The sequence below is a fragment of the Saccostrea echinata genome, unplaced genomic scaffold (genome assembly GCF_033153115.1).
Source record: "Saccostrea echinata isolate AGI-Se365-2 ecotype Australia unplaced genomic scaffold, CSIRO_AGI_Sech_v1 ptg000017l, whole genome shotgun sequence".
Classification (NCBI taxonomy): domain Eukaryota; kingdom Metazoa; phylum Mollusca; class Bivalvia; order Ostreida; family Ostreidae; genus Saccostrea; species Saccostrea echinata.
In genome coordinates, this window is record NW_026889766.1 from 7,718,668 (window position 1) to 7,732,500 (window position 13,833).

Below are 13,833 nucleotides of genomic sequence, written 5' to 3' on the forward strand. Positions count from 1 at the left end.
AGAGAGATTCCCTCTTAATCCCGATCCTCCTATCCATTTACATAGACCAAAATTAGTTCTATATCGGTCACACCCATTCTTTATTAAATGTTTTCTGATTTCATAGTCAGTCATGGTCACATCCTGTATATTTTTCAGCTTAAAAAGTATCACACGAAGTGCAGGTGTGTTGACCTGTCAATCAAAATCCCTTGACGCTGTATGCACTGCAATTAAGTAGCCTGAGTTCGAAAATGATCTTGAAGTATGATCTGTAAGTAAATCTGATGCAACAAACTTGTAAAAAAAAATATAATAAAATAAAAAATAAAATGTCTCTGTATTGTGAACTTCGATTGTGGGACGTGGAGACCGGTCCTTTGGATGAGATCGTATAAATCGAGGTCCCTTGTCGCAGAAGGTGCTGGCATAAAAAAGATTCCCCACTGCTCAATTGCGATAAGTGCCAAAGTATAGGACAAAAATTTGCAGTCTCCACCGGCGAGTGGTGGCGTCTCCATGTGAGTGAAAAATTCTGGAGAGGAACGTTAAACAACATACGTATAATCAATCAATCAATCAATCGATTGCTGAAGAATTACTGTAATTGAATAATCTGTCTTATAGGTATGCTGTCAAATCTTGATATTATAACTTTACACAACTCAGTGACTTTACGTTTAGTGTGATACTAACTTTTTTATAACACCACCACAATTATGCCAAAATATACACACAAGGAAGTTTATGATAGTACGGTGTTCGTTCGTCTGTTTGTTTGTCTTAAAAATGATTGCAAACATTTTTTTTTAAATTGCTAATGATATACGTTTATCTCTTATAGGTGCCAAATGTATTATAGATTGATAATGAAAATCAAAGTACCTTAAGTACTGAAAGAACTTTTTTCCAGTTATTTTTTTCTTTCACAGTAAATATGATATGTATGCTTTTTACACAGAAAAAAGCAAATTCTTACAGATTTAAAAGAACGGAAGACTTTTTTGTTGCCATGGCAACAAGAGTCTAGTTATTATTATTATTCTTTTTTTCTACTTTCTTCTCCGGTACTTTTTTGTCCGCGAGTGTTCTCATAGAACCACTCATCCGATTGACATGAAACCTTTTTAGGGTTAATAGGCATGTTGTGTAGGTGTTCGGAACGAAGGTCATTTTGCGCGCACATGCATGCACGTGCGCGCGCGTGCAATGAGTGAAATGACTGATATACTTGATGAAGCCGTAACTTTGATATTTCTTGATGAATTGCTTTGAAACTCAAAATATAAAGATACATTAGTAGTCTAGACAAGATAACATGGTCAAATTAGCGTGAACTCACGCGCATGCACGTGCGCTCTTCTCTGATTGGCTGATACAAAAATCTCAATAATTTCCTTGTTTTTTGACAAAATACTTTGAAATTTAGAATATAAGTATATATTATAAGGTGCTACAACATGTTATATAGGAAATTTCTTGAAAACACGCGCATGCAGGTGTGCTGCAATCTGATTGGTTGAAACTTTAAATGTCTATAACTCCCTTGGTTTTCAACAAAACAGGATGAAATTTATGACATGGATAGGCACATAGAGCTCCTACATTATAATACTATCAAAATTGAATGCAAGGACCTGCATGTGCGTATGCTGAATTCTGATTGGCTAATACTTAAAGGGTTACATCTCTCTTATTTTTCAATGAAATTCTTTAATATTTAACACAACTGTATGTATTGTGAGACACTATAAGAAAATTAAAGTGAAAAATGTAGAAAACATGTGCAAGCACATGCGCTGAAATTTGATTGGCTAATACCCATATGGCTATATATCGGAGTAGTTTTCCAATGAAATACCCTTAAAAATAAAGTGTCCATCTATATTACAAAAGTATTGTCTAATTTATTGAAGCTTGTAGAAAATGGGGCATCATAAGGGATTTGGGGGGCCGTTTGGGGAACATATGTAACGGTTCCCGTTACAATTAGCACTAGTTTAAATGTGGATTATTGCTTTTATATCGCAAAATTTAACATTTTTAAGAACTACGTCATAAAATACCGGGACGTCACACTTGACGTCGTGAATATCGATCCGGTATACAGAGCAGAAAAACAAATTAAAATATTTTTAATTCACGTCTGTCTGCTTTAATATGACCCACGAATCAATGAAATGATTTTTAGACATGTTTCTCTTCTAATATTCTTTGTACGTCTCGTATTAGTGAAATTTATCTCAAGGGACGTAAAACGACAATCAGTCCTTTAGTTTCTTTCTTTCAATGTATTTTCTTTATGTGTTGTTTTCTTACCGTTTCTTTTCTTTTTGTTTTGTTTTGTTTTCTTTTCTTTTGTTTTTCGTAGATAAGTATCCTACATTTGGATGTGTATTTTTTCAGTGTGCTGGCGGAAAACGGTTATCCTCTTATTCAAGTATACATATGAAATGTTTTTATTTAGAACATTCAGCAATGCGCTCATAGCTACGATAACATCTTAATGAATGAATTTCCGCCAAATATCGTCCCGGTTAAATACATTATATTTTCAGTATATATCAAAAAACAAATATTTTTACATACAGTCAGGGGATAACTAAAAAAAATCTGAACTTGATTTTATGATTATACGTATAAGAATAGAAAAAAAAAAACCAAACGAACGAGACATTTTTAGAGGGGTAAATGGGACGAGAATCTAAAAATTAATTTTATCTGAGGTAATCAACAGGCAGATTGGGGGGGGGGGGGTTCAAAAGACTTTCAATGTATATAACATTAATTCGGCTGGTTGGACATGGAAAGCATAGTATATGTAGATACAGCAATGTAAGCCGTTACTTACACAGGCACTTGGGGTATTGACCCCCCCCCCCCCCTTTCTATTTTTCTTTCTTTTTAAATCTGTGGTCGAGTCACCCTTTTCCTATTTTTGAATTCTAATATGTACTACAGGGTGTTTCAACAAATATGTCCCGAATTTCCGGTTTCAATATTAAGTTAGACAATATTATTGCAAGGAAATTTTTGCAAAAATGAAAACCACTAAACCAAAAATTTTTATCAATATGAAAGTTGAAAGCAATGCTGAATAAATTATTTTTAAGACAGGCATTTTTAAAGTTTGGATATCAGCAGCAGTTTTCAATTTAACACCAATTTTATGTATTCGAAATCGCCGCAATAATTTCAGTCAGTAACCTCATTTTGTCTCTTAAGTCCTGTATAGCTTAAAATTTGACATCATTTGAATAGTCTTTTTCCTAGAAAGATATATAGTTCTCATCTGAGTACTTCTTTTTTCAAAATCTTTTGCACTAAAACGAGGGTTGTCCAAAAAGTTCGTGGACAATGGCGTTTTTGTTAAAATGAATGGTTCAAGATATGCTTATTGTATACCAAAATATTATTTATGAAAATCCAAGTAGGAATAGTTTGGTTTTTATTGTTTGAACTTAATATTTTTGTAAAAATCTTGGTCATTAAAGGTCGCCGATAGTGCGCACGGACCAGGGTTAAAATGCAATGAACTTTTAGATAAAGTGATCTGATTGAAATGATTATTTTCTTTTTAAAACGAGTTAAAGCTGATTAAAAATTTAATATCTCACAAATAAAGCAGTTATCGCCATTTTCTGATACCTTTAGTATCGCTTACTAAACAGACAATGAAAATATTAAGTGAAAACCGCAAGAAGTATGTTTCAAAAATTAACAAAAGAAGCGACGTCGGCCATCCGAACGGGACAGCGTCCAATCACACAATTATGGTTAATATGGTTGAAACGTCGTCAAAGACAAAATATTTATTCAAACAACTTAAATTTATTGGAAAATATTTATTCTAGTATGGTGGCATATTTCTGCCCCCTGTATGCAAGTTATTTTTCTATAGATTATGTCAATATGCAAGATAATTCTGTCAACATGCAATATAAATATGTCAACATGCAACATAACTATGTCAACATGCAAGAAAAATATAATCAATTAAGGATTTAATTTTTTTTTTCCAAAATAATCAAATATCGCCACCATGTGACTTCTAACATGCTAGATGCAACTTATTTATGTTGACATGCAAGTTATTTATGTTGGCATGCGAGATAAATATATTAACATGCAATATATATATGTCAACATGCAACTTATTTATGTTGACATGCAACTTATTTATGTTGACATGCAAGATAAGTTTGTTAGCGTATCTATATATTTTAGCAGAAAGGCAATAAAACTTTTTGCAGAAAATAAAAATTATGGTGGCATATTTCTGTCCCTTATGTGCAAGTTATTTTTCTATCAAATATGTCGACATGAGAGATAAATATGTTGACATGCAAGATAGTTATGTCAACATGCAACATAACTATGTTGACATGCAAGAAAATTGTAATCAGATAAAAATTATAAAAAATCTTCAAAAATCTCAAATATTGCCCATATGTGACTTCCAATATGCTAGATGCTACTTATGTCGACATGCAAGTTATTTATGTTGACATGCAAAATAAATATGTTGGCATGCAAGTTGACATAATTAGCTTGCATGTCAACATAATCTATAGAAAAATAACTTGAATAGATGGGGCAGAAATATGCCACCATAATTCTAGTGATTTGTAATTGGTGTATACGATTTTTCAACGGTGTGTAAAATTTCGGGAGTCACTACAAGAATTGGAAAACCACTGTTATTTGATGAAAATAGGATATATTCCTATTCATGACGTTGTTATAAATATAGCGCCGTCGGGCTGGGCTGTGCATTTTGTGTTTACGAAGCGTTAATATTGATGACGCTCGTAAATTATTGTGTATTGTTTTGAATTTTAAAATTTAAATTCATTAAAATCTATACATAAATATTATTGCACACATTTGGCAATGTGGCATAATAAAGAAAAATAGCGTGCGTCTATGAACATGCGATAAAAATTCAAAATTCATATTTCTGACGTTATCATGAAATAAGCGTTACGTCAGACTGGCCCGTGCAACTTGCATATACAGAGTATTTACACCTAAAATATTCAGTAAATAGTGTGCATTGTTTTAATTTTTGTACATTTACTCAATCATGGTCTATATTAAGATATTATCGTACATGTTTGCCATTGCGGACTTTATAAAGAAAATTAAGCATTTGTCCACGAACTTTTTGGACAACCCTCGTATTAGTGGTTTTTGGAGATTTTCTGTTTTCATAGATATCAATAGAGCCATTGTTGGAGGAAAAAAACCTGACAACCTGACTTTTGAAGATGTCATTAAAATGTCAGTGGAAAAAATATAATTACGTTATCTTACATAGTTTATATCCAAATTATTCTGCCGGAAAATGTACTATAAAATACAGATATAATTTTGTAAATATCTTATTATTGTGCGAAAATTTAAACATCAAAAGACGGGGAATGTTTGTTGAAACACCCTGTATATGTTATCAATAATGTAACCCTTTTGTCTCTATAAGCTGTTTTTAAAAATATCGTTTTCGACTGATACATAAAAATGCCCCCCTTCCATTTTTTTTCTTTTTTAAATCTGGGGTCGAGTCACCTTTTTCCTACTTTTGTATTCTAACATGTACTCTATGCTATCGATAATGTAACCCTTTTGTCTCTATAAGCTGTTTTTAAATTTATCGTTTCGATTGAAACATAAAAAAGAGAGATTTTTTCGTTGTTAAACTCACTTCTTAAACTTAAACTTCGCATGATTATTTATCTAAAGCATAAGAAAACATGAAATATGCAGACATCAATTTTTTTTTTTTTACACTTTCTTCTTCCGTTTCATATTTCCATTTAATTTTCATGTGCCCCCGATTAGTAAATATTTCGTTTAAATCACCCGCATCTAAGGGCATCTTTACGACCTAAGGGTAAATTGTCGGTATTAGAATACAAAAATAGGAAAAAGGTGACTCGACCCCAGATTTACTTACAGGACGTCAGTGTCGCTCAAAAATTGTATTAGTTTATGTTTCATAGTACCTTAGCAGTTTTTAATATGTGATAAACCTTTAAATATATCTTTAAAATGTCCTTTTTAAAAATAAAGGTTAAACTTTTAATGTAATAGGTGTATTTGCGATTGTTTATATAATGATTTCTTTATTAATTAAACAAACTGTTAATTCAAATACGTTCAAAGGAAAAGAGGTCAGTTGAAACTTGTGCCTGTATCGTTTCGCGATACCATGTGATATCTAATCAATCGCAATTTCGCGGACCTATCCGAGAAGCCGAAAATTCCAAGCTCTCCGGGATGCGATTGATAACACATAATGAAACGCTTTGTAATACTTCCAGTGTTGGATTCGAATCGTAATAAGCCTTCAATATATTTGATAACTTCAGTTAGTTCTATAAATAATATTACACTAAACTACCATTTCCAACAAAAGTTATATCTAAATATGTATCGACTATTCAAATCGTAAAAAGCCTTCATTATTTGTGATAAGTTGTGCCTTAAATAATATAACAATAAAATACCAATTCCAACAAAAGTTATAGCTACTGAAATTTCTTTTTCATTGTGACGTCATAATCAAATGTGCACAAGAAAGTCGCCCAAACCATATAAATTGCGTACCCAGTTTTAATGACGTCAGCAAACCCGCGACGTTAAAAAGTATACATTGGATATAAATAGATACTGGGCATTTTCATTATCATTTAAATTAACCGAGTTTATCCCAATTTTGTTCATCAATAAAATCGATTTGTCGGTTTGATTATTATATCAATTAAATTTAATATATATATATATATATATATATATTTCCTGACTATCAGAGATTTGAAATGACTGATTTGGTTTGTGAGATGGTATGTGTATTGTTGTTACTAGTCCCCTACCGGTGAAACCGGAGGGGACTATAGGTTTCCTCTGAGCCCGCCCGTCCGTCCGTCTGTCTCTCTGTCTGTCCGTCTGTCTGCCTGTCTGTCCCTCTGTCTGTCTGTCCCACTTGGTTTTCCGCACTTTTTTTCCTAAACGCTTGCAGATATTGAGCTAATTTTTGGTATGTGAGTGTATCTTGATGAGTTACAGATCAAGTTTGCATTTCGTTTCGTTTCACTGATTTTTAAGGGAATTACGACCACTTCAATTTTTAAGGGTTTTCCGCAATTTTCTTCTAAACGCTTGAAGATATTGAGCTGATTTTTGGTATGTGACTTTACCTTGATGAGTTATAGATCAAGTTTGCATTTCGTTCCGCTTCATTGATTTTTGACGGAATTATGGCATTTTCAATTCTTCTCGGGAACCAGATTACACTTGCCGGTAGGGGAGTAGTATTGCTAATGCAATACTCAGAATGCTTGTTTGGTTGAGTCAACTTTAGAATTCTTATTTCAACACCCCATCCCTTCCCGGTTTCTTTCTCGTATGAAACTCTTATTATATTTTTGTTAATTTTTCCTTTGCATCCTCAAGTTTCTAAAAAAGTTTCGTCACAGCATTCCGCAGCAATGTTAAGGCTTCCCGAAGCTTTAAATGCGCTCAAAACATAACAATGCATTGCGAGGTCGATTTTTATTTTTATTTGTAAGTTATGTACTTAACTACGGCCAATTTATATAGAGAGTTCTCTAGGCTATATATAAACGTATTTGTTACGATATCACATGACCTTATTGATCACATGACGGTCATTTCTACTTTTTTGAAGTGTTTCACATAAATCGCTTTGGCGCAGCTGATTAACACAATTATTATTAACTTTTTGTTACATAAATAAACTCGTCGCATCCTTGTGAACCCGAAATGTGCTTGGGAAAAGTTAAACTATTACTCTGTTACAAAATATTTCACAATAAATTCAACTTACCGACAAATTTGAGGGTATTTCCCACTCAATATCGTCATCTGTATTAAAACAAAGCCATCACACATTTTTCCCAAGCAAGATTCAGTTAGAGGGGAAACTCTTCTTACATATCTCCACAAAAGATCTCAAATAAATCCTCATTAATCACCTGCGCCAGGCTCTTTTATACACATATAATAAATTTTACTTCTATCCAAGGGTATAAAAAGGGTAAATGTCAAAACGTATATTTTCGTATATATTTTGAACAGTCTGACTTTTAAACAAGAGTAACAAAGTTATCTATGATATTCGATATATGAGATTTTTAAAAAAGAATATTTACATTTGCAAATGTTTTCTTTTATATAACACTATTAAAAGCAACGCGTATCTATATCCGTATAAACACGGGTTCCTCGCGTCATAAACGTTCGACGTAATTTCTAAGTGACGTCATAAAGGGTCGACGCGCAATCAATAGATCAAACTTGTGCCGTTGAGTTTGAAAAAATAAAACATTTCACGCGTTAAAGGTTATAATCAGGCTAATATATGATATGAATAAGTCACAAATGTAAATATAAGTAATAAGGTATCATTTTTAAACATCTATTGGGATATAAATACGGGTTGGTACGAGATCAAATTTACCATAAAGCCCTTCGGGCTTTATGGAATTTGATCTCGTGACCAACCCGTATTTATATCCCGATAGATGTTTAAAAATGATACCTTATTTCTTAATTAAAACACGTTTATTTCACACTACCTTTCTGACACTTTATATGCAGATTGAAATAAGGTGTAAAGTTTATGAGACTCTCCCCATCATAGCAGCTCAAGTGTGCAGTGACTTGACGTCATTTTCAATTATGACGTCATACATTTGTAGTTCAGAGAAGTGAAGGCACAGAGTACACTGCGATATTCTCTTGGAAGCCTTTACGTACCTGCGTCCTACATGTATTTCCTGCACGCATTAACTTCAATTTTGATAAATTCATCTTGCCCTTCTTCTTTTATGTGAACTCTGAACTAGACTGTAGAAAAAAAAGTTATTCACCTGACGTCGTGGTAACGTATATGACGTCATGCTATTATGACGTCATAGTACGACATACAAAACATAATGTAAATGTGTATAGATTGACATTACACAAAGAACAATAATTAAACAATCAAGAGTTCCACAACACCTTTATCCCGATATGTAGAACCTGTTATATCTGTTTATGAAAACAATGTCCTAAGAAGAAAGTTAAACATGCAAAAAAAAAAAAAAAAAAAAAAAAAAAAAAAAAAAAAAATGAAATAATATACAATTATAGACTCTTTCGGTGGTTAATATGGTTTGTTATTCGCCTCGGTCAATACTGATATTTTTCTGGTGAATAACAAACCATATTCACCACCGAAAGAGTCCATAATTGTTTTATTATATAGTCCGGCTTTAAATAAATAAGACATTGAAGGCTGCATGACGATACCTTTCTTTCATTAACGAACCTCTGTCGTAGAAAAATAAAAAAGTACAGATTATACAACTTATAACTTCCCTGATTTCATTTCGCTGTGTGTAAAACATCGAAATGTTTGGAAAATAATCCTGCGATAGACTTGCCTAACATTTTTCCTGCTCAGATACACAGCTGGCTCCGGCCGTTGTAACCTCATATTGTTTTTAACGCTGGGGTATTGATTGTGACGTCACAATGCCGCTGCACGCGCACTGACCCTAAGGTGAATACGACTTCAAATCCAGTGAATATGTAGTGTTATGAACCGTTTGCGTTTGCATAGATTATATAGGGGCTATTTATAGACTATATAATAATGTCCAATATCATTTTAAACAGAAACAAGTGGCATAATTGGTGGTGGTAGTGAGGGAGGGGCACACTGTGTATATAAATTAAACAAAGGAAGCTTAAAATACTGTATATACAATATACGATATAACATAACTTTGGACAGTTTACGCTTTATAAACCGCGAAGCGTTTTGGGGGAAAGGGGGGGGTCTATTGATTATATAGTAAAATTGCATTATTTCTTCAAAGTCGTCCTCACTGCACCAAGGTATTTAGCAGATAAACCAAGTATTTAATTATGATGGGCAAGGGGGGGCTATTCCAAAATTGTGAATATCCTGGTCCCTGGGTCAGGGGTTATAGTGTTAGGGCGGGTCTCTATCTATCATATAGTGAAAATGTTTGAGTTCTTTGAAAATCTTCTCTGCTCCTGGGTCTTTAACAGGGATTTTGGTGTTAGGGTGAGGCTTGCTATATTGATATCAAAATCCAGGGAAAATTTAAGATATATAAAAAATCATAACATTCCTTTTCCCATGGGAATTATCATCTTTTATCGAATTAAAAATGACTATGCTGATAGAAATCAAATCTAATTTATTTGTTATCTCTCTACGAGTTGGGCAATATGTATACCTCAATATATAAATCTAGCATATGCAATGTTAATTGCACATATTTGAGGGGCAGACAGATCTTAAAATACTCTATAAAGATAGTGAAAGTCACCTTCGATTAACACACGGTTGTTATTCGATATACTTCATCTTAGAAAATGTAATTTTTATTGTTCTTAAAGATAAAATATTTAAAATAAAATAAAAAATAATAATAAATTTAACTAAACAATTCTAAGTAATCCTAAGTTTAAAAATTAAAGAGACAACAAAATTGCATTTTATTAATTAAAATGCAGAATCGCAGATGCCCTAGATTTTTTTTCCCTAATTTTACTTTATTTATAAGAATTGATAAGAAGTCATATTTTTCATCACCTATCTGCATTTTTACGGATAAAATAAAAGATGATCCCCTGTCAATTTTTGAATTCTCATGCAAATATATAATCCTTATATTGTTGTCTAAATGAAATTTCTTTTAAATCTTAATTCTTAACATAATTTATTGTTTTTATTTTTCCAGTCGTTTTATACAATAACATGAAATTATATATACGCTTTGTCATATTTATACTATGCAATATGCTTTTAGTCTTAGATTACAATTTGAAATTCCATTAGAAATTTAATTAAACAAACTAAATTTAAGACATTCAGACAAACATCAATATGTAATTTTTTATCTGAGTATTCTTAAATATAAAGAATAATAGACAGGCCTTTTAAATTTCATACTATAATATTAATGCTATAATATGGTTAATAAATCGAAATCTGATATTTCTCTCCATGAAATTTAACTGAAAAATTTTTAAAAAAGACGAAGAATAGATAACAAAATTAATATTACTGAAAAGTGACTGAAAGGGAGAGGAAAGGTCACGGAAACATACCAGTCTTTGCTGAATAGTGTCGAAAATATGCCAGAATTGTAGCTGATATATAACTGAAAGGTCACTTATATGTATTTGTCATTCAGTGACTGAATAATCACCGAAAATTCACTGAAAGCTGCCTTTCAGTTTTTGTTGAAACGTTATCGTTTCTTTCTGTGTAATCCAAAAACAGCAGCCTGTAGTAAATTTTATTGAAGTTCCATTTTAAGTATTAGATGTACATTCCTCACAGAAATATTTCGATTTAATTATTACATGTAATTTCCCCATTAATTGTTCACGTAATAATAATAAAAAATAAACCTGTAATCATTAATTGATAGTTACATAAAATACCATAACATATGCAAAAGGTGATTATGGTTATTTAAAATCATCAATAATTACTCAATTAGGTTGCCCTACCGCAGGATTTTATGGAGAAAATTGTGATTTAACGTGTCCACAGAATTGCCAGGAGGGACATTGTAACATTGTTGATGGGACCTGTCTTGGATGTCTTACCGGATACAAAGGGCCACGATGTGAAGAACGTTCGTATAAATAAGCCATCCTGTGTGAGAGAGAGAGAGAGAGAGAGAGAGAGAGAGAGAGAGAGAGAGAGAGATGACATCCTTTACATTGTTACTCTGACTGGTAATGCTTGTTTAGAAACCCGCTTAATGATTTCTGTATTGACCTAAGCTTAACAAAATGTGAAAAATACATATAATGATAGTGGAAAACTATTTTGATACTGTATGGTGTAGTAAAGAACACATATGATTTTTATAATTTTGAGGCCGTCGTGCTTTTCCGCGGTTTTATTTTGTATCCTGTATGCTTTTCTGCGACTACTTCACATTGCTTTTCCCCAATTGGGTAGTAGGTACTAACTCACTGTTTGAAAAAAAAAAAAATCAACATTTTACACTTGTCGTTAATGGGTTCTAGACGTTATGGAATTTGTTGATACAGAAACAAATCGGAAGATAAAAGGAGTCCATATTAAAATGTGAAAGAATGCACATCTGTTCCACAGGTACTTGTGGACAGGACACCCCCCCCCCTCCGATATTCAACCCCGGGGCTTGTTGGACATTTTTTTTTCACAAATTATATTTATTGCACTTATTCATCATGTGTACCATAGGAAAAAATCGTGAAAACCCCTAAATAATCGTTCCACACAAAAATACCCCACTATACATTATAAGAGAGAAAGTTATGCCACTCCGGTTTTTTTACGTTGTACCCCCACTGGTCTTTCTGGGTTTAAAAACATGTATTTATTTTATTTTAACCTAAAATGTCGGTTCACACTGTCTCTACATATATTTCTGTCTTAGTTCATACTATCGGATTGACTCTGCATCTCGTAAAAATCCCACAATTAATCCTTAAACAGCATTGCAGTCAGTGCGTTGAAAAATCCTTAGGTAGACGCAACGGAAGTACACCAAGAATGTATCACTTATTACGATAACGTCCGAGAGAGATTATTACGTCAGGCCAAAACTCTCTCGGACGTTATCGTAATAAGTGATACATTCTTGGTGTACTTCCTTTGCTTTTACCTAAGGATTTTTCAACGCACTGACTGCAATGCTGTTTAAGGATTAATTGTGGGATTTTTACGAGATGCAGAGTCAATCCGATAGTATGAACTAAGACAGAAATATATGTAGAGACAGTGTGAACCGACATTTTAGGTTAAAATAAAATAAATACATGTTTTTAAACCCAGAAAGACCAGTGGGGATACAACGTAAACAAACCGGAGTGGCATACCTTTCTCTCTTATAATGTATATAGTGGGGTATTTTTGTGTGGAACGATTTTTTTGGGGTTTTCACGATTTTTTCCTATGGTACACATGATGAATAAGTGCAATAAATATAATTTGTGAAAAAAAATGTCCAACAAGCCCCGGGGTTGAATAACGGGGGGGGGGGGTGTCCTGTCCACAAGTACCTGTGATCTGTTCTGCACGTGGGTTATTCAGCATTTATATCAGTGCTTGATTTTAATATTCGTTTATACAGCGCTAAAGGTTTATATCAATGTCCTTATCCAATATATTACGAGACTGCGATTGCTTCAAAGAAGACGCCGAAAAGCATAATAAGTTATAAAAAGTCGCGGAAAAGCAAAAGATATAATTGCGGAAAATCAGTATTACTTGTCGAGGAAAAGCAGAGTCGAATTACGGAAATGTCGACCTGCAGAAAGACATGCATAAATTAAATGTCATGCATTCATTTAATTCATCTAAGTTTCCTTTAAAAGTAATTGTACTCAAGCTTTTTTTTCTGAATGGTTCCAGAATTTTATCCTTGAAGTGTTATAATTGCTTAAATAAGCTGATATTTTTTTTTAATATAAAATACAAAATGAATTTCTGTTAGCATACCCTATAATTTTCAGAATGTGATAATAATAAATACGGCTTGGAGTGCAGCCTAACCTGTGGTAACTGTAGCAACGGAGAACAATGTAATCACATGAACGGAAGTTGTCCAAACGGATGTGACGTTGGGGCTCAAGGATATAGATGTGACGAAGGTAAGTATATGCGGTATATAAAAGTCAATTTTCAGGAGAATAGTCCCTATCTGCAAGAAGCATCATTAATTTTTTTTATGTTCAGGGTGGAATAATAGATAGAGAGGTCATAAATGAAGACCACAAATCTTATTACAATCCCTATCGATGTAA

At 32.9% G+C, this 13,833-nt stretch overlaps 1 protein-coding gene across 1 annotated transcript in view; it reads left to right on the forward strand.

Moving 5' to 3' along the window:
* LOC133189313 (multiple epidermal growth factor-like domains protein 10) overlaps positions 1-13,833 on the forward strand; it is a 53,430-nt gene that overhangs the window by 17,802 nt on the left and 21,795 nt on the right. The window contains exons 4-5 of the mRNA XM_061324706.1: positions 11,532-11,669; positions 13,543-13,680. Coding sequence (XP_061180690.1) covers positions 11,532-11,669; positions 13,543-13,680 — 276 coding nt within the window. The remainder of the gene's footprint in view (positions 1-11,531; positions 11,670-13,542; positions 13,681-13,833) is intronic.